Consider the following 27,108-nt stretch of genomic DNA (forward strand, 5'->3'; position numbering starts at 1 on the left):
CACTGGCAAATACGTCACGATATGGAAGCTGAATAAATGCCGTTTCAGTCGACTTTACGAGGTCAACCAGCCGAGAAACCTAATGGATGCTCTGGTCAGGCTTTAAAATGATTTCCACACCAAACCAGTCGCAGCTGGTGGTTAAACCTGTTGACTGTTTAAAATGTGAGAATGAGGCCAACTTTCCTCCCAAAGTCAAATTCAAATGAGCAGAAGAACCAGTGGTCAATAAGTGGTTACACTGCAAAACAAACACAAATCAATCAATTAACTGGAAAACACACAGAAACCTATTGTAAGTACTTCATTAACAGAAGAAGAGCACGCCTTGTCATTATATCCAAATTACATCCCAATATAAGACACCCCGGCTCTCGTAATTACCAGCTCAGCTCTCCTTATGGGTGTTCTTCATATCCAACGATACGATCCTCTCAGTTCAACGGTCAGCGCACTCAATTATCCTGACGTGCTTCAAAAATGGTTTTGATTGGTTTGGAATCTGAAAAAAAGGACTGTACTGTACTCGTGTGTGACAGGTGCTAATTTTCCCAGCGTGATTGTTGAGAAGTCTCACGCAACCATGAACACGGCTGCATATTCATCACCTCTCCTGTGTATAAAGGCACATCAATCCCAGCGCTGTCGGGAGACGTCGTAAGTGTAGAAGCTTGGTTAAATAAACTACTGGAAGTAAAAAGCAAACCCAGAGCTGCAGTTAAACCTCCACATGACTCAAACTGCTACAACATACTTGAAGTAGTATTTTTAAAACCCACGGAAAATCAAATGCAAACGTCTTGCCAGCGCATGTATTTGTAGGTGGATTTCCATTTGAATGCATGTTTCACATTTCTAATCATTACTTCCAGCGCTCGTAATTACATTGATTCAACAATCAGGACTCCCGCGCCCCCTCCCCCCTCGGGAACAGTCTCTCAAAGCAGGAGTCAGGATCAGGTCTAAAATACCGAAGACAAAAAGAGCTGCTTCCGCTGTTACCTTCCTTTTTTTCTTCCCTTGTTAGTCTCCTCGATCACCCAGCGGCGTTAATTGGGAGGCTGAGGGCGCCGCTTTTATAAAAACCTTATTCTCACCGCCAATTCTATCAGATCAAGCTCCATTAAGTATTTAAACAAGAGCCGCCCTGCATGCTTTGGACAGCGCCATGAAGCCCAATCAGTGAGGAAAAAGAGAATGAGGGGGGGATAAAAAAAACACAGCAACAGGGAGGAGGAGGCGCCATGCGACAACGACTGGGAAGCGATCCAAAGGTTATACGAGGTATAAAGTATAGACGGCTTCCCGTAACTAATTTGGCTTCGGCGAGCACGGAAAAGCCTCGTTGGGGGACATTTTCCGGGAGCGTAAATTACATTTCACTCTGGCTCGCTCTGCCTTCCACGTTTGCTCCGTCGCTCGCTGTAGGGCTCTTCCATTTCTGCCCCGCTGCCCATCTGGCGCCCAGATAATCTAGGCGAGGCAAAAAACAAAACAAAACGAGGCCTTTTTTCGGCGCTAACTGCCCCCAAAATAGAGGCGCTGCCGTTAAGTGCTGTGAATTAGGGGCTGCCTGTTTGCTGGTGAGAAAACCAGCCAGCGGTGTGTTTAATGAGATTGTGGGCCACTGATAGCTGTAATAGTGGTGGATCTGACCAAATGGACTCTCCTCAGTGCCCCCCCCTTCCCCTTGCTAACTCTCCTCAGCATGCAAATGAGATAGGACAATAAAGGTGAACTTGGACTCGAACAGAAGTCTGACATTTAGCTGCCATTTAGTGCAGAGAGGGGGGGGGGGTTACCTATCTGTGGGGAATGGCTGTCTGACAATGCCGTGGGGGGGTTGAGGGATTAGTGTGGTGTACTTCCAGGACTGACTCTCCCTGTGGATTTCTGTCTCTACCTATGTCATTTTCTTTTTCTCCCCACCTGCCACATTATGGAGCTGTAAGAGTTTCTTTCTTCCTCCCACACAAAGCCAGTACCTTTACTGTTTGCGTTGTGTTGAATAAGACACGAGATGACCGGTCGTTACATCAGGGACGTGTCCGCCGTTCCACAGCGACACAAAGAAGCGACGGGATGAAAAGTAGAGACGGGGGATGTGACGGAGCGGATTCACAATCGAGTCGATACGAAGTCTCGAGTGAGAATCTATGCACATCGAGCCGCCGTCGCCCACAGACTGTTATTAGCTATTTGTTATTATCTGCATTTTTCAAACCTCTTTCTTGAGTTACAAAAGGAACATTGTCCAACTCCTCTCTGCAGTTTCTTTTCTTCTGTTGTGTGGGTTAGCGAGTGTAGCTCTGTGGTCAATCCTCCTCTCCGTTTCCAATCTTTGATTATTTGGAGTTTGTTTTGTAATTGTAGTATTTAGCATGTCTCTCCCTCATCCAACGGGTGGCACTATTTAATTCAATAGTTTTCCTAAAATGATTTTCTTCCTTGTGCAATAAGCTTTATTTGCATAGCCGTTTTCTAAAAAAGTGCTTCACAGCAAGTAAAACAATAATGATTAAAACCTAATAAGATCACCATAAAAATGCCAGACTCTAATTAGAAATGGGCTTACAGAGGAATAAAAGCAGGCCGTTATAAAGAGAATGAATGAATACATTCTAGTTTTAGGATGGTCCAATCAGTGCTTGGGTAAAATGAACAACACTTTCCACCTCAAAGCGGGAAATGAGAGGAAGCAGACATCTGTTACGTTGTATCAATGTACAGCCCACGGCTGCTCCGCCGAGACCGACTTAGCAAACTCTCTCTGAACTTTTTCATATCAAACTGAGCTTTAGATTTAGAAGTCGTCGGGGGTGCTGTCACAGACACTATTTCTCCCATGTTTTTCTGGTTCCCCCCCCTCTGCATCACTGTCCACGGGAGTGACATCACAAATTAGAGGGTGGTGAAAACTCTACTTCCTTCACAGACTGGAAGATAAAACTGATTGTTTGCCAACACAGAGCAAACTACACTTTGAGCGAAGGAATGAGTGATTGCATACCGCTGTGCATGATTTACTTGCTAATTACTGCCTGCAAAAAAGGAAAAACAGACTGTATTCTAAAGGATGAACTGAAAAAAATACTTTAATTAACAATGCATTTTGTTATTAATGCAAATTGCCAATAAACCAGGCCCTAACAATGTCATTCAACTGCAACCAGAGGTGTAAATCTTAAAAGTGGAAGCAATCGCTGTAACTAGTTTTTGTTTGGCCTCTGAATCGCTGGTCTCATGGAGGAGTTTTCCAGATGTCTAAATTGGTGTCGTGTTTTTTGGTAATTGAAAGTTGTTTTCTTAGTTGGGTTAAAAAAAGAGTCAATCCAATTAGAATGGCGTCTACGTCGAAGCCCAAACCGATCGTGATTAAAAACCGCCCAGAACTTCATCGGTACTCAGTGATATCGCTGGCTGGAGGATCCTACGGAGAGCCCAAAGGATATTTAAAGAAGAAAACGCTGCCTGCTCACCTTGCTGCCGTCTGGTAAGAGATACAGAAGTGTAACAGCTGCCGTACCAGCAGACTTCAGAGCAGCTTCTTTACTTACTCCAACCTCCACAGTATAATTTAGTTTTCTTTAATTCTTTGGTATTTTCTTATGAAGCAATAATGGGACTAGAAACTCAATTTCATTGTGTAAATTTTACAGTGACAATAAGTTGAACCTTGAATCTTAAATGAGAGACCAGAAGGATCTCGCGACCCACTCCCTGAGCTGGGATTAAAGGTGCAGTACGTAGCGTTTGGTCAACTTCTAGCTTTAAGGTTGCAGATTGCAACCACCTGAAACCAGGCGGCAATAGATGGAGACGGCCAAAATGCCAACCTCGAGGCTTCCAAAACGGTATTCCACAATGGGTGACATCACGATGACTATGTCCACTTACATACAATCTATGACTGAAACTTCTCTACTGTGCCCAGCTGGTAGGAGGACTGGGTGGCTGATGCTGATGCTAATAGTCCTGTCTAGAGCCCATATTTGGTTTGTTCATTCTGGGCTAAACACTCTGTATGTAGATATAAACGGCATATTTTAAGATGCTGTGAAACATTCATATTAATACGATATTCCATATCTGCCAAAAGACCAGAAACAGAAAATGGCTAACATGGATGCAACAACCCGATAATAAATTCCTCTGATTATTTAGCTATCAATGAGAAAACAGCTCCCCCTTGTGGAGAAACTGCAGCCTACTAAATACGAGTTTGTGAGAACAAATTAGAAAAGTAAAGCAAACAAAAGCCTGCCAGTAAAATGTGTTAAAACTGTATATGACACTCATGTTGGTATTTTATAGTTCATGGTGTATTTCAAGCAATGACAAAAACAAGTGTCGAGGTGAAACGGTAAATACGACCGTCTCTAGCTGAAGTTGCAGATGGATGGATGTAATGATTGAAATTGGTTGATACTAGCGGATGTAAGCAGGTCTCTTGTCTTATTTTCCAGGAAGAATAAAATATTGGATTTTGAGTTAAAAATAAATAAACAATCTCTAATAAAATATCTCTAATAAAATAGCAAGACTTTGCACAATATGTCTGGGGAAGTGATCCTAAAGGGTTAAAAAGGCCTCAAATCAACTTTAATGCTCTGAAGCATTATTAAAAAAATGAATCAATTACACGACCCAGAGAAAACACATTTCTGTTGCTGCTTCCACATTGTTTTTACTCATTTTAATTTCGTCTCACTTCACAGTCACATTGGGACAAATGTCTCCAAGGTTACTCACCTCGCCTCACCTTGTTCTTGCCGTTCTTCCTGTCCCCTCCCCTCTTTTCCTTCCCACCTTGGCTCCCTCTCCCCACCATCCCATGCTGTCTCACTTCCGCGCCCACCTCCCCCATTCTCTTCCTCAGCCCTGAAGGACGACCGTTTCCAGATGGTGCTCTTCTCGCCGCGGCTAGTGCGCATCACGTTGACCAATGTCAGCGTGTCGGACGAGGGCGGCTACTTCTGCCAGCTCTACACGGACGCCACGCACCACCAGGTGGCGACGCTCTCCGTCTCGGTGCCCCCGGAGACGCCCACGGTGGAGGTGAAGCAGGAGGCCGTGGAGGGCGGCGAGGTGGAGCTCACCTGCGTGTCGCCGCGCAGCAAGCCGGCCGCCACGCTGCGCTGGATTCGCAACGGCCGCGAGATCCCAGGTACGTGGCTGACACGGGCCTAATGGACGGGTGGATGACTATGAGAAATAAACGAGGAAACTAATGGGGAATAAGGGGCAGGTGAAGTGAAGTGGTTTGGGTAAATTATCACAAATTGAGTGCTGAATAAAAAAGGACGAATGAACGGGTGATTGATGGATTGATGGAGGGATCAGCTGATGGGAGAAGGTTAAGATGGATTGATGGAGAAAATGAAGGTTTCTGGTCGCTGACGCTTCTCCTCTTGTTTCCATTATTCTGATCAAGTGTTCTTTGCAATATTTATAGAAGACAATCTAGTTTTCCAGATGATCAAACGTGCTTTTTTGAGACGTGAACTCTGTTAACTTCGTTAACTTCACTGTCTCTGTTCCTTTCGAGGGAAGAGTCGTACGTTAGATATGTATGTATCCACGTGTGTTGATCTATGTGAAGGTAGACATCTTTCTTTTCTGTCTCCTTCTTCTTCTCTTTAATGCCACTATCTATAGATATATTCCTATGCTCTTGTCTTATTTGCACACAATCCGACAAGGACACCATTATATCATACGCTTTTCCTCTTCTCGTTCACATGGAGACACTTTCTTTTTTTCTGACTCTCCACTTCTTAGCTTCTGATAAATCCACAAGCCTTCTGTCAGTCTGTGTACCTTGATCTCTCCTTTCTTTCTAAGTCTCTGTTTCCCTTGACTTCTCCCAGTTAAAGGGGCACTTCACTCAATAATAGATCTGAAACAGAACTTTCTCTTGCTTTCGGTCTGTTTAACCTTCGAGAAATCATTATTTCTTCGCGCTCCGCTGTTAAATAAGCGCTTGTGTATACTACAGCTTTTGATTAGAGAATTCCTCAGAAAACCTTGGACAGGTGACCGAAGAATAAAAACCTGGAGGCTCATTTATGCAGATAATCTTTTCTTATTGCGTTCATCTCAGATTCTTAATAAATACCAACAACATTGTTTAAAAGTACAAATCGCTGGCAAAACTGTTGCGTTAATCTTGAATTCCTCCCGTCCGTGAATGATTCACACACACAGATGAAGTAATGTGGTTTTTGGGACATGCATTGAGAATGTTTCGCCGTTGTCTCTTTGACTTTCTATTTCTGTCTGACACTCAGCGTCTCTTTCATGCCGCCTCGTCCCTTTTTCTCTGTCAGAAGACGGCTGTCACCATCATTCTGTCTCTGCCCTTGCCGTCCTTCCCCTCTGCTCCTTCCCTTTCTTTTCATCTAATCACCCTTTCTTTTTTTCCCCTTTAAATTTCTCTGGTGACAGAGACGAGTTGCTCCTCAGCTCGGTTATTGCTAGCAAAAGACGTTATTAGTGGAGAAGACGGGCTGCACTTTAGTCTCCTCTCCTCTTGTTCTCTCCCCTCCACTCCTTTCCTCTTGTCCTCTCCCCTCCTCTCCTCTCTTCTCCCCTCCTCTCCCCTCCACTCCCCTCCTCTCCCCTCCACTCCCCTCCTTTCCTCTCTTGTCCTCCCCTCGTCTCCTCTCTTCTCCCCTCATCTCCTCTCTTGTCCTCTCCTCCCATCTCCTCCCTTGTCCTCTCCTCTTGTCCTCTCCCCTTCACTCCTCTCCTCTTGTCCTCCCCTCATCTCCTCTCCTCTTGTCCTCCCCTCATCTCCTGTCTTCTCCCCTCGTCTTTCCCCTCTCCCACCTGCTAACCTATCTCCTCGTTTTCCTACCTTCTCCTCCCGTCTCCTCTCTGTTGACCCCCCCCCCCCCTCCTCCCTTTGGCCCTGAGTTAAATGAACTGTGACCCTAAAGGTTAGAGTCCGATCCCAACAGATATGGGAAAGCCCTCTTTAATTAAGACACTATCTTCCCTCATTGCTGCTCCTCTGCTCCCGCCGCCGTCCTCCTCTCACGCCTCCATTGGGCCTCCTCATTTGCTCGCCGGCAAATAATTGAAAACTCAGAGCGCTATGAGTAATAATATGTTGTGTTTTTTCTCGACAAGCACAAACTCCCAATTATGTGACTGTCAACCAACTGTTCATCTTCCCTTCTCGCTCGCCTCTCAGTTCTGACTTAGCACTCTTATCGTCCTCTTTCATGTCAGGACTCGTCCTCTCCTCGCCCCATGCTCTCTCTCTCTCTCTCTCTCTCTCTATATATATATACAGTATATATATATACATATATATATACATATATATATATATATATCACCCTGGTCCCTTTGATGCCCCTTTCTCTCGTGTCTGGCTCAGTTAAAATCTCAATTCAGTTATGCATATTATTAACTCTATTTATCCTTCGCTCCCCTCCACCTCTCTCTCTCTCTCTCTCTCTCTCTCTCTCTCTCTCTCGCTCTCTCTCTCTCTATTATCTCTTTCTTTAACACACACACACACACACACACACAAATATTCAGTTGATTTGCCATCTGCAAACAAACAGTTCTGCTGCTCATAATTGCCATGAAATATGGATGGAAATTGCTTTTCTCTTTTCTCTGTCGTATTCTTTCCTCAGCCACTCATCCTCTCCTCTGCAGGTACCCGGTGCCTCTCCCCTCTCCTCTCCTCACCTCCTCTCCTCTCTTGTCCTCTCCTCCCCTCTCCTCTCCCCTCTCCTCTCCTCTCTTGTCCTCTCTTCCCCTCCCCTCCTCTCCCCTCTCCTCTCCTCCTCTCCACTCATCCTCTCCTCTGCAGGTACCCGGTGCCTCTCCCCTCTCCTCTCCTCCCCTCCCCTCCTCTCCCCTCCCCTCCTCTCCACTCATCCTCTCCTCTGCAGGTACCCGGTGCCTCTCCCCTCTCCTCTCCTCACCTCCTCTCCTCTCTTGTCCTCTCCTCCCCTCCCCTCCTCTCCCCTCTTCTCTCCTCTCCTCCTCTCCACTCATCCTCTCCTCTGCAGGTACCCGGTGCCTCTCCCCTCTCCTCACCTCCCCTCCCCTCCTCTCCCCTCTTCTCTCCTCTCCTCCTCTCCACTCATCCTCTCCTCTGCAGGTACCCGGTGCCTCTCCCCTCTCCTCACCTCACCTCCTCTCCTCTCTTGTCATCTCCTCCCCTCCCCTCCTCTCCCCTCTTCTCTCCTCTCCTCCTCTCCACTCATCCTCTCCTCTGCAGGTACCCGGTGCCTCTCCCCTCTCCTCACCTCACCTCCTCTCCTCTCTTGTCCTCTCCTCCCCTCTCCTCCTCTCCACTCATCCTCTCCTCTGCAGGTACCCGGTGCCTCTCCCCTCTCCTCACCTCACCTCCTCTCCTCTCTTGTCCTCTCCTCTCCTCCCCTCCCCTCCTCTCCCCTCCCCTCTTCTCCCCTCCCCTCCTCTCCACTCATCCTCTCCTCTGCAGGTACCCGGTGCCTCTCCCCTCTCCTCACCTCACCTCACCTCACCTCCTCTCCTCTCTTGTCCTCTCCTCCCCTCTCCTCCTCTCCACTCATCCTCTCCTCTGCAGGTACCCGGTGCCTCTCCCCTCTCCTCACCTCACCTCCTCTCCTCTCTTGTCCTCTCCTCCCCTCTCCTCCTCTCCACTCATCCTCTCCTCTGCAGGTACCTGGTGCCGCTGCTAGAAGGCCATTCATCAGTCGCTAACGCCTTCTTCCTTTCAGTCACGTTCAATTCTTCTATTCACAAAAGTCTGTCCCCCCTCCTACCATAGGTATGATGTCTCAGCAGGGAAAATGACAGCTTGCTTCTTGGCAACTCCACTTCCATCATCTCATCCCGTCTTCCTCTCTCTCCAGGTGTGGTGTCCCAGCAGGACGACACCAAGACATTCAGCGTCTCCAGCACCATCCGGATCCCTGTGGAAAGGAAAGACAACGGGGCGGCGTTGAGCTGCGAGGCGATGAGCCCGGCGCTCGGCGGGCAGAAGAGGATCCGACACTACCGCCTGGATGTGAATTGTAAGCACGTGTGTGTGTGTGTGTGTGTGTGTGTGTGTGTGTGCACTTTATGTCAACACGCTTTCTATCCACAAATGAAGTAACTTAACGTTCATTGCCAAATAATTCCATCTGTATTGCTGTCCCTTAAGTTGCTACTTCACTACTATTCATTATCGCAGCTTTAATGCCCCTCAATAATTTTGCCAGAGTAGCAGCCTCGATTTTCAAACGGGTGGATATCTCATTTCATAATGAAGCTCATTTATACACAGTCGGGATTTTAACATGGATATTCAAAGCTGCCCTGTGCGAGACCCGCTCTCGTTAAAAGCTAATACATAAAGCATGTCGTGCAGAGAGCGGGTGCTAACGGCGGCCTGCGGCCAGGTCCGGGTCCCGGCCTGTGGTTTGAAACGGTGAACCAACATCAGCTGAGAGAACCTGGGTCACATCAGCAGGCCGTGTGCAGTGATCCCAGTGCTGTTGGAGGACTGACGGATGGCTTATTATGCTGCGAAATCTCCATCTGAGGTGAAACAGTGAAAAAATACTGAGGGATTTAAATTTCGAATTGGCTTAAGTCTAATATTCACTCAGGGCAACGAGTTCAGATAGAACCGTGTTTATATTTCAAGCTGAATTCACAATATTTGCACAAATCTGTAGACGGTTCAGTCAGATTAATCTTAAAAAAGCCAGACAGCTCTGATCCGTATCCTTGAAACAAGTCTGAAATTAATAATTTAATGTAATAATTTGAAATGTAAATCCATTTTGTTCGCTTCTAATCCCATCGCATATTTAAACTTTACTTCTGTTGCTTTAGTTTTGACATCTGTCATTTGTTTTTTTTTCTATGTGGACAAACAAAAAAGTTCTCACTATTCAGTAAACTATTTAATGATATTCGTTTGGTATTATGTCTGCAAATCCTTTCTTTAATTCAGAAAACAAAGTGGCACATCAATAGGGAGGGTCTGGATTTAGATTTTCAGCCGTTGCTTGATACATCAATACCATTCATATTCAATGAAAGTCGATGCCAGAAGTGCGTATAATTATTTTCTCCACCATTGTTACTGTGATGCTGTCTACGAGTCAACAAATATATTCACCCCATTTGTTCTCTCCTGCATATTAGTATTCCTGTCAGTTTAATATGATTCATATCCCATAATGCATCAATCATTCTGGATAGTCAAACATTCCTCAGGCATGTATAAATATTTACCGTCTGTGATATTCTTCCTATTTAGCGAGTGCTTCTGCATCAGTCTTTGGCTACAATTAATTTGCCACATGTATACTAATATTTGTTGATCGATCACGATGATTAATATGAAACAGTTTTGTCAATCTGTGAGCTTGTGGTTCCTCCAGCCAGAGAACTTGTAATAATGACCGAGTGTCAGCGTGCATTTGGCTTCCCATCGCTCCATTGCTGATGCAAGTGCGGAACAGCAGCTGCCGGAGCGGTGGGCTGCTCATGATAACAGGTGTCTCAGCCGTAGGATTGTCGGCTGGTTGTCTTGGAAACAGATGTTAAAGACCCCTCCACTTTACCCTTGTTCTCCCTGTTTGTTCACTCGCTGTCGCTCTCTCAATCCTGATTTTCCTCTTCTTTTTGTTCCCCAGCCTCTCAGATTGGCACTCCATTTTGATCCCATTTGATCCGTTTGTTTACTAGTGTGACTGTTGTTTTCTCCGTCGCGTCCGTTCTCAATGATCTTCTTCTTTTCTCCTCACAGTTGCACCAACAGTGAGGATCATTCCTCCCTTTGGCATTTTACGAGAGGGCGACTCGCTCAGCCTCACCTGCTCCGTCACCGGGAACCCTCTGTAAGTGTGTGTGTGTGTGTGTGTGTGTGTGTGTGTGTGTGTGTGTGTGTGTGTGTGTGTGTGTGTGTGTGTGTGTGTGTGTGTGTGTGTGTGTGTGTGTGTGTGTGTGTGTGTGTGTGTGTGTGTGTGTGTGTGTGTGTGTGTGTGTGTGTGCACATACATACACAAAGACAAAGCACATCCTACACAGCACATGTGCTAAGGTAATAATACATTGTTATTTTAACCCAACGTTGACTTATTTGTCACGTAAATTCAGTTAATGATCGCCACTTCCGTTGATAATCCAAATCCATATCTCATGATTTAAGGAGGTATGCAGAGTTTTTTGATTCAATGTCTTTTTAAAATGTCTGTCAAAAAACTCATCATACCTCCTTAAATCACAATCGCATGATTCAAGCAGGTATGCAGAGTTTTTTGATTCCATGGGCCCTAGTTTGGCACGGCGCAGGGTGGCGGAGCCGGCGCAATGCAAGTTTCGTCCAGCGCAGCCTTGCGCACGGTCAGTTTGGCAGTTTGGTGGATCACCAGGGGGAGGCGTCAGATTCAGCTTGGCGCAGCGGAAGTTTCGTGCCAAAAAGCCACGCCGAGACTGCGCCGAAAGCCCGCCAGCTCCAACCTGGTCTACTCTCGGCGCAAGGCGAATTACAGCTGGCGGAGTGGCAGTTTGGCTCACCGGCGCGCAGTGCGTACACGTCACCAAGACCTCACAGGCAGGTTTCCACAGTTCCGGGCACATTTAAATGCAATAAATAATCACAACAAACACTATTTAATGCAGCTTATTTAATCAACACTTGAATTTATATCTATATACCGGTAGATTGTCCCGTCACGTCTGACGTCAGATCAAAGGCGGTGAAGATCTGAATCGGCTGTGTTAATCCCACTCCACGCCTTCTCTCCTCCCTCTTTCCCACTCGCGGGAGTAGGAGTGACGGGAGGCGTACCTGCGCCCGACTTCGCTGTGCACGAAACTAAGTCCAGGCGGACACACCCCGTCGGCGTGGCGCAGGTGTGCTGCACCCAGACTACGCCTGGTCTACGAAACTAGGGCCCAATATCTTTTTTAAAAACGCATTATAGCTCCTTAAATCACGATCTTTTGATTTAAGGAGGTATGATGATTTTTTTTTTCTTTTTTAAAAGACTTTGAATCAGCTTCACCCTCAACAAGATATGAAACCCACACATATGCGCTGCTTGTGAAGCTTTTTGGGGGGGTTGTCATAGCACTACATTTGTGTTTTCTCTCATTCCATACCAATTTCTGACAAAATAATCAGAAAGTATAAAAAGCTTCATCTCGACAAAGCGACGACAAATCGGCTTACGGACACGCGGGAAGCGTTTGATTGACAGTGACGTGCGGGAGGTTGCCAAGTTGAACGCCGGTTCTTACAAACACTACATTTTACAGAATGCTATTATGGGACGGCAAGTATTCACATTAAGGCTGTTTTGCGAAAGAGATTGGAGCTGCTGTGACAAGGACATTCAGGTTGTAATACCATCAAACAGCTGGTGTCTGCATGGATTTATTGATTGATTTGTTTATTTGTATGCCTCAAACGACCACGACGGCCACATGACATGTCATCACATACAGATAATATACGATTTTACGTCACATTATATGATAAAAACAGTCCTCCTCTGTGATTTGAAGCCTGATTATTAGTATTATGGCAGTGTACGGTCGTAATCATGGCTTGGTTTATTGTTTTAACAGCTGTAAATAAATACAATTATTCAAATATGCTTCATTAAACACTAAAAAGCACAAGATACCATGTAAAATTAAAGCTCCAAACTGTATTTTAATTATGGACAATTACTGTACTTTTATGGGTTAGTTATATTCCATTAAATTAAAGTATTTTTTAGTGCCCCAGCTGCTGAAATATTATGGGATTTTTTCAGATTTTTTTTTTTTACAGGCAATCTGTTTCAAGGGTAAAGTTTCAAAGGTTTTTATGCTGTGACTCCAGACTGTAGACGGTGTTTGCTGGCGTTTCTTTGTATATTGAAATATGTATCATAATACCAAAGATAATGAGAAGGAACCACAGCGGGGAGTTTGGAAGATTCCAAACTCTTAGAGTCTGAACACAAACAGACACAACATCCCGAGTTTTACCTGGTCGGACAAGTGTGATTTATGGGCCGTAAAGATTAATAAGAAAGACGGTCTGTGAATATCACACAGACAGCTTTATCACACGTACTGTTTATTTTCCGTGTAATTGCTGTCTTTCTTACATAAAAACATCTTGTTGTGTTTTTGTGGACTCGTCCTTGAGCGACCTCTGACTGCTCCAGCCGAGCTTTTCACTGGCCGCAGCAGAAAACCGTGGTTTTTTTCTTGGACGGCTACCAAATGTTTGAGAGCAAAGCAGGGCATCACTGTTAGGAGAACATCTGCACTTTATCAGCTCTCAAGTTCCCAAAAGAAAAATGAATCAGAGCTTCTCCCTCTAAGTAGCTTAAAATAGCAAGCGGCACATAAGAGATCTCACCCCTTCTCGCTTTATTACGTGTTGTTAAATTGAACACTAAGTTGACCTCTTTCTATATAATTACTATCCCACATAATTCCAGGGGCCTTCCTTTGGAAACTTCAAGTAATTACAAAGCACTACTAATCTCCACCAACTTCAATATATTCCCTATAATTACCGCGAGATACATCGGTGCTTTCCAAGAGCTGTCCTCGGAAATGAACAGCAACTTGGTATCAACTACATTCTGGGAAATTATTAGAGGAAGTAGACTATCAAAAATTAAGTACGGCCACATGCTGTCTTCCCCAAATAATGGGGCCATTCAATCCGCAAATGCATCATCCTTTGAACTATAATTGCATTCAAACCAAGGGTGTCTAATGTAATATCACAGAACCCATCAGAATATTTTATTGGAATCAGAAGCAGAAGAGTTGTTTCTGTGGTCTCAACTGACTATATATATTATATATTAATGGAATTGTTTTATTTTTATCAGTCCCCCCCCCCACAAAACCTGAGATTTAGATTGGTTTTCCTGTCCAGAAAAGCAGAAGAATCCCGTGATCATTGTTGAACCACAGCGGTGCTTCCATTGGTGCTCTGAATAGTTTGGGTCCCCCCATTAATCTCGGACCTCTGCAGTCGTCTCGGTGGTTAGATTGAAGAGGTTTAAACTTTGATGTGTCAGTCCGTTCAGCCCATATTCTGTGATCCAATTTCCAAAGCGTCATCTCCCCGAAACTCTCTGCAGCACAAAACCGACGGCGCGGACGAAATACAATTGACACCTTGTCAAGTCACTGGAGATAGTCAAATTAAGTTCTGTAACCCAGACCTGACACACCGTGTTTGATGGACAGATGAAAAAAACACCTGATCCATATTTTATTGCATGAAGCACGGCCAGGAAATGGAGCTTAAGGCGAAAGCAGAGAGGTTACCAGAAGAGTACGGATGTGGACATCTCATAAAGTTCTGTGTGACTCATCCATGTGACGGCGGAGCTCCTCCAATCAGCAATCAACACTTTAAAGAGCCGGCCCTCGAAGCAGAAAGCCCCTTTCGAGTGTGATCACAGCCCTTTGTGCACTTTCCAGAAGGGTATTGGGTCCTAAGCTGTTAAACCCTCCCCTAGATGGCCCGTCTGTCTGTGGGCATCAAGTCCACTAAAGCTCCCCAGTAAAGTGTGTGCCCAAGTGTGTGTGTGTGTGTGTGTGTGTGTGTGTGTGTGTGGGTGTGTGGGTGTGTGGGTGTGGGTGTGGGTGGGTGTGTGTGTGTGTGTGTGTGTGTGTGTGGGTGTGGCGGGGGCTGCTCTGGACTCTGACCCTCATCTCACGCTGGACCGCCCCTCCCACCTGCTCCCTGGCCCCCGCTTACTGCCTGTTAAGTATTAATGACCAATTATATTCCACTTCCTGTCCGATGAAGGGGTGCAGTTATGGTTTGCCTGTTATTAGGAGGAGAGATGGAGATGATGTCTTGTCATTTTGGCTTAATCGCCTGCTTATTTGTGCGTTGGCCTTTGAAGGAGTAACTGAGTGGGAGTATGTATGTGTGGATGTATATACTGTATATATATATATATATATATATAGTGTGTGTGTGTGTGTGTGTGTGTGTGTGTGTGTGTGTGACTAAGCAAGAAAGAGGTTTAATTAGGCGCCCTGAGGGATTAGAACCCAGATGAATCAGGATTGTAATCTGGCCAGGATGGCATGAGCCATGACACTCAGCCAGACACACACACACACACACACACACACACACACACACACACTTGTTCGCTGGGATGTCTCTGTAATCCTTGCACCTCCTGTCTGCTCTGCCTTTCCCTCTTTCATGACCAATTAATTTCGTCTGCCTGCTCCTTTCCCTTCATCTCCCAGCATGCCTCCTCTCCGTCTCCCTCCTCCAGCAACACTCTTTCTATTCCATCTTTTTCTCTTCCTCCTCCTTTCTGCACATCTGACACTCTGTTTCTCTCTGCCCTCCTTTCCCCCTTCTGCCAAACCCTTCCACACCATCGCCACCCTCTGACCATCCATCTCCTCGTAATTGGTCAGGATGCGGCTCTCCGTTGCCATTGGCTCCTTCTCTGAGCCCCTTTTGTACCTTTTTTGTACCTTTTATTTATATATTTATATATCAAACAATAACAAAAGGAAAAGAAGAAAAGAAAAGAAAAAAAACACCTCTTGATTACTTTAAATCTCCGACTCCATTCCTTTCTACTTTCTCCTCATGCTTTTATGTTTACACTGAGTTTCAAAGCTGCTGAATCATTTATCAAATCAATCAATGGACGTATGATTTGAGCATGATGGAACCTCTCTGTCTGCTTCCCTCAGGCCCAGGAACATCCAGTGGTCCAAGATCAACGAGTCCCTCCCCGAGAGGGCCGAGATTTCCGGCCCCACCTTTCAGATATCCCGTCTCAGCCAGTCACACAACGGAACGTACCTGTGCCAGGCCCAGAACAACTACGGCCGCGCCGCCGACCACTACACCCTGCTGGTGTATGGTGAGTAAATCAAAAGAAGAAAGGCTGATTCATTATATGTTGCAGTTTTTCTTTGTGTGCTCCAAAAGTTGCACCATTGATTTTCTCTCTCTCCATCGCTTTCATATTCAGTTTGAGCAGCTCGGGTAATTGGTAACCGTTAAGTATACGTTCCATGGATCTTTTTGTTTGTTACAATTCTCGTGTTTTGATGATATTATTTTTGAGAAATCTCTTTTAGATTTGATCGATCCTTTTATCTTGCCAGTTGTCTTTGGAGTCTGGCTGCTCTGCCGCTGGACAACAGGCCCATTAAATCCTGTTGCTTGTCTCATCTGTCTTTTGGCTTTATTTGTTTTTCCTGATTCTGTACACAGCGGGAAACCTCTGCTAAAGCTCCTGTGCTATTGATTCAACAGAGATATCGACTCCACCACGCTCAGCTACTAGTCACCGACATCATTATTCAGGCAATCTCTTGTAAAGAAGCAATTCATCTCGTCCCCTGTGACCCCCGTCCTCTCTTCCGGGGGAATAAAACTAACTTTTACCATCGAGTGCAATAAATAAAGACTCCAGATGTTTTGACAACTAAATTAATCTCACAATGCGACCCGTTGGAGACAAAGACAGCGACAAAGTATTAACGGTGAATCTGTTGGACGTTTGGCGAGGAGAAGACGTCTGTTGCATTTAAAATTCAGGCAAATCAAATGAGCACAAGTATCGGGGGGGGGGCTTTGTTGTCAGCCTTCACACGCTTTCCAAGATGTTGCACCTCACCGGCGGTTGTCGCTAAATCCTTAATGAAGGTTGACCCAGATAGGTGGCACGCCGCTGGAGCTCCCAAAAACATCACGACGGTTACTTTTCAGAAAAATGGGACAAATTGGCCAACTCTCTCCCCGAGACCGAATCCCGTTCTGAAAAAAAAGAAACGAGGTGTAGATGCATGTTAATGTTGTGGTTGAAACAACCTTGCAGTCAAACGGCGGCGGCGCTAAAACCGCAGCGCTAGCTCACTGTTAGAGGCTTCTACTGTTTCGCATCCAACCCGTGGCCTAATTAGGTTTTTGATTTTGATCTCGACCACTCTCCCCCTGCTGGTTGCTCGTGTGATTGCACCCAAGTGCCCTGAATTGGAGCTGAAAGTGGAGACGTGTGATATCTTATGTAACCGTTTTATGGGGCTGCTTTTGGCGAGCGCCCCCTCGTCTCTCCATCGCACACAACCATCGCACGCCCTCTTCCAAGCGCAGCATCAAACGCCGCACATAATGGCAGCTTTCCACGGGCATCAAGGGTGGCAATAGTGGCAAGATGAAAGGTGACTTCCCACCCACTCTGCCTCTCTCTTTGTGTCTCCGGCTCTCTCTCACTCTCCGAGAAGGTTAGACATGTCGGGCTTTGATGTGCGTTGCCACCTAGAAAAATGTTCTGTCTTCTTCCCTCCTCCTCCTCAGCTTCCTCCCCTCACCATTTTCTAGCTGTCGTCTTCATTTGATCTTCTCCGTGCCGTTTCTTCTTTCCTACATTTCGTCATTTATCCTTATTTTTTTAATTATTTCTCGCCCATTTCATTCATTTGATTGATCTTGGTTTTTTTCTTCTCCCCCCACTTACCCTCTCTTATTATGAGAAAACGGAGGGGGGGTATGTTTAAAGTTTAAAGTAAGGAATCTTGCTTCGACCAAAATCCATAAAAGACCAGAAATCCACATCGCCAACATAAGCCAGGCTTCAACTCCTCTGCTCTGCACCACGGCTTTCAAGCAATCAGCTTCTTAAATCCCTCTGCTGTGGTCCCGTATCAGTGGTGGTTTGCCGTACTTAACAAAAAATAAAATGCACTCACCCACGAGGCAGATTGTTTCAAACCGTATCTCAAAGAGCTCAGAGATGTTGATTCTGACATCATATTAATCTGCAGGCGACTGGAAGTCACTCTCAATTTTTCCCGCAATTTTTCTTCCATCTTTCATGAGAAATGTCCGACTAACTTGTGCATTTCGGGCTATGATGTTTTCCAAGCGACGCGCCTCTTTGCAAATGTGAGCTAATTATATGTGTTTGCTATAAATCACTGCTGATGCGGATAAACCAGCGAGGATGATTTGATGCTGTGTAAGTGGACCTTCTGATGATTGAGTACGTTTATCGGCCAGTATTGAGCATAAATATGATTATGCTCTAGAATATGTTGAGATGAGTCATAACTCCAACACCTTTTTCTCATTCCAGCGCCCACATTGTTATAGTAGGTGTAGGTATTTTATTTATTTATTATTTTTTTCAAATTGAAAATATCTCATTTTGTAACGAAGCTCTTATGATGGAAAAAAAAGATCTCTGCATTCTTGCTCCTTCTCTTGTGCTTTGGACCTCTCCATCCATCTCTTTGTCTCCTCTCTTACTCTCCCTTTCCTCTCCTTGACTTCCCTCCCCCTTCATCTCCCCCTTCTGTTCTCACCTTTTACACCTCTTGTCCACTTCCTCCCCCTCATCACACCCACACCCTTTCAACTGTTTTGCACATTACCATCAGTTCGCCCTCTGCTCTCGTTGTTCAGCTGCAGTTTAGTCTCTTTACTCGAGGAAAGCCAGGGTTTCTTAGGATGTGGCACAGAGAAGAGAAGTGAATGGAAGTGAGGAGTTGTTAGGGAGGGAACGGGGGAGGGATGAAAAGGGGAGAGAAGAAGGACGATGGAGGTCGAACGCGGGTTAACATGCAGTACCACAAGCTGTCAGATAAACGGAATGTCAGTTTAGTTGGCTACCAGCCTTCCCAGAGGGAATCCCAGGGTGCACTGGGAGAAGGGGGGGGGGGGGGGCAAGGTGGAGAGCGTTGGAGGATGTGTGTTGTAAAAGGACGAGTCAGCAGAAAAAGAACCATTTTATTGCAGGTGCAGAAAAATCTACCGCTTGCTCGTCTCTCTTTGTCTCATTTGGTGTCAGCCTTCCCTCGGTGGAGTTATCTGCCATCAGGGCGCGTACACGGAGAACAAACTCAGGCAAACGCGCCCGTCACTTTGTCACATGGTTGCTTGAGGTGCTGTCTCTTTATGAGGTGCGACGGCTTAACGCTGGCGCCGGAGAACAGAGGGGGGGGGGGCTCTCTGCAGAGAGGATGTGACGCGGCGGAGTCAAGCTTCGTTTTGGCTGCTCACTCTCGTGTGTGTGTGTGTGTGTGTGTGTGTGTGTGTGTGTGTGTGTGTGTGTCCGTGCACTTTAGTATGTAAGATGATTTAGAGAGAGAGTGCATGTGTGCACACAAGATAATGCAATGAAATTAACTTCCCACTAGTTTCAGAAAAAGTCAGTAATGATACAGAATTTTAGAAATTGTTTTGAATTAATCACGGAGCACACACACACATAAACACACACACACATAAACACACACACACACGGATGTGGCCTCTTTCATATCTGTGCCACTATTGTTAGGGAGGAATTACATTTTTTTTATGTATTTTTTGTAAGTGCGTGTGAATGTGTGTGTGCATGTGACTGTGAGGAGAGTGTTGCTGATTGGCTGGTGAAAAGCCCAGAGGGCTTCCTTATGTAATTGAACTGAGCTGCTGCACTCAGATGAATCGCCAAGCCAATAAAACCCATTAGAATTGAATTGCATGAGAGAGTAGGAGATGTAGAAAAACTAGAGAGAGAGACAGAGGAGATATTGTTATTGTCATATATGTGACACACTTCTGTGTGTGTGTGTGTGTGTGTGTGTGTGTGTGTGTAAGCACGGTGAGAACAGACAGACTGATGGTTAGAAGGATAGCATAGGGGAGTGATGGGAGGATGAAATGATGGGTACGCAGTGAGATGGAGAGGGAAGCTAGGTGACCAGGGATTAGTCTGTGTCTGCCTGGCTGTTGTAATGAGCCGTCAGGATAATTGGAATGAAAAACATAGTCCTGTGTTTAATGAAGTGAGACTTTCAGAAAACATGGAATAAGAATGAAAGTGAAAAAAAGGTTTTGGGGGCTAGTGGCAGAGGAAGCCAGACGGAGATGATGTGGAGAAAGTTTGCTTTCCTCCAACACACCTGGCGTGAATCCTGAATGAGGCTTCGGCCAATCGGTGTCGGCCTTCACGGCTCCAGCAGCGGACTCCCGACCAATGCCCAGCAGTCGGCGCTGTGATTGACAGCTGGCCCCACCACTGCTCTGGGCAAAGCCCTTTATAATCAGGGAACACCGAACATGAAATAATAACAGGGGGGGCTCATCCAAAATGGCGGCGCGGTGTATCCTCAGGCGCGCTTCTGCGAGAACGAGATAGGAGCAAGAAACGTCATTATCCCAAGTGCCGCCACATCCAATCCCTCGAAATAACATGGGCTCTGTGCCTGATTGGCAGCCATATAGTGTTAATGAATAACAATATGATGTCGGGAAAAGAAAAAAAAAGGGACGCTATCGGCCAAGAGGACGACAGCTGTATGGCATTCTCCTTAATTAAGTTGAGGAGAGGCGGCGGGGGAGCGAAGTCGCCAAGGACTGAAAGCAGAGAGGCAGGCGGATGTAGGAGAAGCGAGGGAGGGAGGGAGGGAGGGATTGCAAGATGACGGGAAGAGTTTGGTTGAAGAAGAACAATGGAACAGGAAGTGAGGAACGATAAGAAAAAGTTGGACGTAGTGAGAAAGAACAATTTTTAGGTCATCCGCGATAGTCGAGAGAAATTAATCAGCATCCAGTTAATTAGTGCAGCAACCCGGGCCATTAATCCTCGGGCTCAAGTGACACACACACACACACATACACATACACACACACACACATACACACACACACATACAACATATCTGCACTCATACAGTAGAGCAGCCCACACGTTCTTATTGAAGTGTTGGGTCATCTCTCTTTCTTCCCTCCCTCCCTCTTTCTACTTCACTCTGCTCATCTCTTTGTCTTTCCCACGAAACACACTACGCATCATGTAACACTTCTTTTTACGCCGAGAGAGACACCAAGGCTAGACTTAAAGAAAAGGAGGGAGAAGAAGAAAAAACTCAGGAGGGAGGTATAGTGCTGACATAAGAGGAGTGCAAAAAGAGATTGATGATCTCAGGGCCACTGGGAGAAAGGGAGAGAAGAGACGGAGGAATACTTACCAATAAATTACTCCTGAGCAGAAAGGGCAGTGTGGGTGTGCGTACTGTATTTTCCTGTATGCACACGTGTGTGTGTGTGTGTGTGTGTGTGTGTGTGTGTGTGTGTGTGTGTGTTGTGCATCAACTACCTCACACCTTGCGGTTTTATAGAGATTGTTTGATGAAGTGGCATGTTATTCACTCCCAAAGTGCTGATGCACACACACACACACTCTTCTCCTCCCGTCAGCCATTCTTTTTGGGTGTTTAACAGCGGTATGGACTTGTCTTTCCACCTACCATTGTCTCCCAGCCATTGATTCGGAGAACGTGTCAAGATCCAAGCCATTGTTTCTGCGTTGAATGAGCGGGTCCCGTGTGACACCGCTCCATTGGGAATGCATCTGTCACAGACAATGTCTCTGTCTCTGCTGCCGTTCTACCATAGAGAATGTGTCAGTGATAGAGAATGTGTTCCTATATGTTCCAACTGAGCCTCGTAGATGAATGTCAGTCTGCCAGGTGTGATTCTCCTCAGCCCCGCTGCATTAAAGCATGTCCTCCCCATTGTAAACGTCTTCTTTACCCCCCCCCCCCCCCCCCCCAGCAGCTGGCACAGCGGCCTGCCAGAGAACACCATCAGTCCTTGTCCTTATCGCTTGTCAGGGGTCGGGATCGATTCCATTTTGCACACACGCTCCATTTGGGAAAATAATTAGCAACATTTGTCTCCGGTATCGAAATGGCATCGGCCTCGGTCGCTGATCATTGTGTTTGAAATAAGTCTCTCCTCCCGTTCTTCATACATCTCGTCCTTTTCAAAAGGAAGTTGTCTTCCGAGACGGCGTCCGGTGGTTATCGAGCAGCGAGGTGAGGGAGAGCAGCGGAGACGCTCTATTAATTTCCAGCAGTAATAAAGCACGTGTCATGTTTTATAGCTTGTAGTAACTTTGCTACAAAACCCTGCAACGCCTTTTGTTGAAATGTCACTGCATGTCGTAGATAATTGCATGTGTGTATATGTGTGTGTGTGTGTGTGTTATCCCCATTCCCTGTCTGTCTGTAGATAATGTGTCAGTCATTACCATGGCCCCTCCCACTCCCGCCACCCCAACCCTCCTAATCCTGCCTCCGGACCCGAAAGGTAACACACACACCTTTTTATCCTCCCTCCGCTACCTTCCGCCTCCCTCTTCGTCCTTCCCTGCTCTCCTTTGGTGTCTTTCCCTTCCCTGGCCATTTGATGACTCTCAGGTGGCCTGCACACACACACACACACACACACACACACACACACACACACACACACACACACACACTTCTGCTGCTGCAACCTTCCTTTGCCCTGCGTCTACATGAGCGTACGTGCCTGCAGATGCTTGGGTGTGCAATGTGCGCAACCTCCCACTCTCTCCCTTTTTCTTATCACTGGCTGTTTGATGTTCCCACACACACACACACACACACACACACATTGCTCAGTCAGCGTTTGTGTGTGTGTGTGTGTGTGGGCTTGATGCTCAGTGGGTACTGTTAATGAATTTGCATTAAGAGTTTAAGGAACTGGCAACGACTGACACTGGCCTCTGGAGGTCCGGGGAGACGCTACACAAATGTACAGAGACTGGCGACCCCCAACATAACAGTGCCACGGACTGGCGACCCCCAACAAACCGGGGCCAGAGACTGGCGACCCCCAACATAACAGTGCCACAGACTGGCGACCCCCAACAAACCGGGGCCAGAGACTGGCGACCCCCAACAAACCGGGGCCAGAGACTGGCGACCCCCAACATAACAGTGCCACAGACTGGCGACCCCCAACAAACCGGGGCCAGAGACTGGCGACCCCCAACATAACAGTGCCACAGACTGGCGACCCCCAACAAACCGGGGCCAGAGACTGGCGACCCCCAACAAACCGGGGCCAGAGACTGGCGACCCCCAACAAACCGGGGCCAGAGACTGGCGACCCCCAACAAACCGGGGCCAGAGACTGGCGACCCTGATATCCTCGGAGGTGACTGAAACATAAGAATGCGTGCGTTCAGGAAGAACTAATAGGCGTATCCAAATAATGACAACACAAAAGAAAAAAACAGCCTGACAACCATAATCTGATTTTACATAAACAATTTACTATTAGATAAAAGCAGGACATCTCAATCAAAGGAATGAAAATCATCTTGCGACCCCCCATCGGCGTCTCGCGACCCCCGCTTTGGGAACCCCTGATTTAATGGATAGATCGCACTTCCGTAATGATTCACGGCAGGCATTTATAGCTATTTAATGGATCACCCGTGAACCCGAGACTGGATTTGGCCGAACCTTCAATGCCACACCGTTTATCAGGATCCTTTTTCTCCCTGGCACATTGGAAATCAGACCTCAGACCAGCAGAACACATTCACTTCTGAGGGGAAAAAAACCAAAAGCTCTAAAATACAGAGAAAAAATACACTCTTCCGATTCAAAGTTTTAGTTTGTCTAAAACTTTATCTCAAATTTCCTAAAACAAATAATAATAACAAAAGCCTACATGTTAGCCAACTGACTTTGAAGGAATGGTGTCCTTATGCAACACAATGGGAAAAAAAAACAACCAGACAATGGTGATTGTGGAGCTGAAGAAAATCAGCTCGAGGCTCGGTTTGACCTGCCAACATTATGTTCTGTAGATCTGCACGTTAGCGCTCTGCTGCTACGGCCAAGCGCTAACGCTGAGCTAAATTTCTGGCCTGAGAAAAGCAGAAGCCTGCAGCAGTAAAGCCTCGCTGTGGAAGAAGGAGGCAGGGATTATTATTTTACGTGGAGAGCAACATCGGTCTTAACTGGAGCAGTTCAAACTTTGTAAAAACCAAATATACCAAGTAACACATCCGGCTATTTGAGCCAGTATTGTGTCTGAATGAGTTGTATAATCACACACAAACGTGCACTCATGTCAGACTTTTACTAATTAATCACACATTTTGACCTCCGTGACCTTTCCCCGTACGTTGGCATCAAGCGGCTTCCATGTGGGTAAAATTCCACCCTTTCACCGTAACTCCTCTCTTTCTAGCTACAAGGCCATTTTATTTGTATAGCACCTTCCAACAACAAAGTAATTCAAAGTGCTTTCCATAAAACATTAAACAGCATTGGACTGGCTGTATCACTGAGAGCATTCTTACAAATTGCATCTCTGTTTGGTACGGTAACTGCAACGTTGCCGACCGTAAGGCACTACAAAGAGTGGTGAACTATTGGCTGTTTACTCCCCTCCATTCATAACACATACCTTGACCGCTGCTTAAACGAAGCCAAATCCATTGTCAAGGATGACACCCACCCTAACCATGGACTTTTCAGCCTTCTCCCATCTGGAAAGCCATGCAGGAGCCTACGCTCCCGCACCAGCAGGCTCAAGTACAGCCTTTTTCCAGAGGCTGTTACACTGTTGAATAACCTCCCACCCCCCCTCTAGCACTGGACTTTTAAATGGTTACCTGCTTACCTGTTGCATCTCACTTTCTGCAATGTTCACCTGTTCACATTTACTGCTTTGCTGACCAAGATTTGTACAATATATACATAGATATACTACATGTGTACATACATAGTATTTATATAAAATGGTCTATTTATACTCTTTGTATATAATCCCCCTAAACTGCTGACTAACCTGTATTTATTTATTTATAACCTTACACTGTTGTGCATAATACATCTCTTTGGCCTACTTAACTGCACAGAAACTTCCTCAAAAAGCACTTTGGAATCTAAAATGTTTTTAAATGCTTAAAAGATACTTCTTTTGCACTTCTGGTTAGACGTCAACTGCATTTCGTTGGTTCTGTACCTGTTCTCTGCTAGTGACAATAAAGTTGAATCGAATCTTATCGAATCTAAAGTAACACAATTATTCTAAAAAAATTAAATTCTAAAAAATAAATTCTAAAAGAAAATGATAAAAAAATGAATTCTAAAAATATACATTCTAAAACAATTCATTCTAAAAAATCTAAACAAGCAAAAAAATAAATAAAATACCGAACTCATACACACAAACGCCAGCTCGCCGTCATCTCTTCTCCTCTTCCCTTCACACCTCACGTCTCCATGAGGAGAGATAAAGCTACGGCGAGCGGCGGCGTCCCTCTTGGTCTTCCCGTTCCCTGTTGTCGCCGTGTGCGGCAGGTGGAGGTGCTTCACCTGCTGGGCGTGTGCCTGGAGGTGTCATAACGACTCATAGGATGAGAAGCGGCTTGAACCGCTCGCTGAACATTTATGGATGTTGATGTAGCGTCTGAGGAGCTCCTCGGAGAGAAAACGGCCCACCTCGCTGTCGTTCATTTCCTTTTTTCATTCCCCTCCTGTGAAATATTGCTGTTACAGCCTATCGCTGTGGAATCACATCATGTCCTGCAGCTGCACCAATGTCCCACACACACACACACACACACACACACACGCACACACTCACACACAGCTCGATCATACACATATGATGCACTCACAGAATGCACTGTCGATCCCTGTCCTCCTCCTTTTCCTTCACCTCTTCCCTTCCTTCGCTCTTTTCCTCCTCTCCCGGTCTACGTGTTAGCACTGTATTAGTGATTGATGTTTTAATTGCACTCTGTCAAGGTCCAAGAGCTGCATCAATAACTCGTTGTCACTGCGCCCCCTTAGCCCAATCAAAACAGAGATAAAAAAAAAAAAAACGTGCTGTCAGCAATTCAGCTACAGAATCAAAGAGCTGTGATTTTTGCAACACGGATTACCTGAACGCAACTATTTCTGCATCCCGGCACTCCGTCACTCACCTGTTTTTGGTGTCAGACACAGATACATACATTTGCTTTACGATCCATCTTTTCAAACTAATTTTCCCGGAGCTCGCAGGCGGTGTCTCAGATTGGTTGTTTTTGTCTGAGCAACAGTCTCGACACTCAAATTATTCAGATTTAAAGAGACAACTAAGAAAGAAACAGACGTAAATCCTAATTTGATGAGCTGGAACCAGTGACTATTTAGCCATTTGTTTTTGCTTGATAAATGGCTTCAACAATGAATCAATGTTAAAATTGTCGTCGTTTCACTTTTCTGTCTGACTAATTGCTTTACCGACTAATTGCAACCGTAACCTTCCACTTCCTGTTTTTACTTTTGTGGTAGTCGGTAAAAGCTGAGCTCCACGTGAATAATAATTCCTTCCCACTGCTCCGAAATGTTTAGCTTGACCCTTTTATCATCTCACTCATCTCGTGTTGAAGTTTTTCTGCTTTCATTTCCCAGGGCCGCCGCGGCTCGCACTCAAAGTTTCCCCTCATTCACAATGCATTGTGGTCTTGACAGGTGCTCGGCTGGAGTGGGGCTTTTTCTTAGAGGTTATTTTTTCATTCGCTCTCCTCGTTTCTGCACCTTTTTTTCTGACTGTCTGCCATTCAGTGCAGCGGAGGGGTGATGAAAGGTGATAATGCAAGTTGGGTGGAAGATATTGACTTGTGTTTTTCTCCCCGTCTTCGTCCCTGTACTCTCCCACGCTGCAGATTTAATGTGCTTTCTTTCTCTCACTTTTGTATCTCTTTTTTGATCCATCGCTCTCTTTCTCTCCATTTCTTTGACTGCACTTCTCTGTCCTTTTATCTCCATATTCTCCTTCATATACTCCACCCACACATGCTATTTGTCTCCTTTTTGTCTCCGTGGCAGATCCCGGTGCAGTTGTAGAGACCCACAGTGCAGTACCATACGCGGTGATAGGTGGCGTTCTGGCCCTGCTGGTTTTCACCGTCATCTGTGTCCTCATTGTCACCATCTGGTGCTCCGTTCGACAGAAAGGTAACACACACACACACACAAAGTTTTCTCAACTCGCCACTTTCTGGCGTAACATGCTGCGAGAAAAAGAAATCATCGCAGGCCAGTTGCACTCAGATTCTTTGAATCTTTTAAACCGAGGTGTCAAATTGTCAGTGCGAAGCAGACGGGGTGGATGCTCCTCTGGAGGCGGGCGCTGGCCGTGATGGACGACCTTGGCCCAGGATAGCAGAAGAGATAGGGGTGGGGTGGGAAATGTAGGTGTGGCCCCATGTTTTACGATGATATGTTAGTGTATCAGGGCTCATCTATTAAAAGCAGCCTCCCTGCATTCCCTAT

At 45.9% G+C, this 27,108-nt stretch overlaps 1 protein-coding gene across 6 annotated transcripts in view; it reads left to right on the plus strand.

Annotated features, from left to right (window-relative positions):
* Positions 1–27,108, plus strand: part of cadm4 (cell adhesion molecule 4) — a 216,598-nt gene that overhangs the window by 187,602 nt on the left and 1,888 nt on the right. For 4 of the 6 annotated variants that reach the window (XM_084027263.1, XM_084027264.1, XM_084027268.1 and 1 more), the window contains 6 exons: positions 4,880–5,167; positions 8,865–9,026; positions 10,757–10,847; positions 15,706–15,878; positions 22,025–22,102; positions 26,662–26,790. In XM_084027263.1, coding sequence (XP_083883389.1) covers positions 4,880–5,167; positions 8,865–9,026; positions 10,757–10,847; positions 15,706–15,878; positions 22,025–22,102; positions 26,662–26,790 — 921 coding nt within the window. The remainder of the gene's footprint in view (positions 1–4,879; positions 5,168–8,864; positions 9,027–10,756; positions 10,848–15,705; positions 15,879–22,024; positions 22,103–26,661; positions 26,791–27,108) is intronic. The other 2 variants (XM_084027266.1, XM_084027267.1) reach the window with 1 other exon arrangement.

The sequence above is a fragment of the Eutrigla gurnardus genome (assembly GCF_963514095.1).
Source record: "Eutrigla gurnardus genome assembly, chromosome: 14".
Taxonomy (NCBI): domain Eukaryota; kingdom Metazoa; phylum Chordata; class Actinopteri; order Perciformes; family Triglidae; genus Eutrigla; species Eutrigla gurnardus.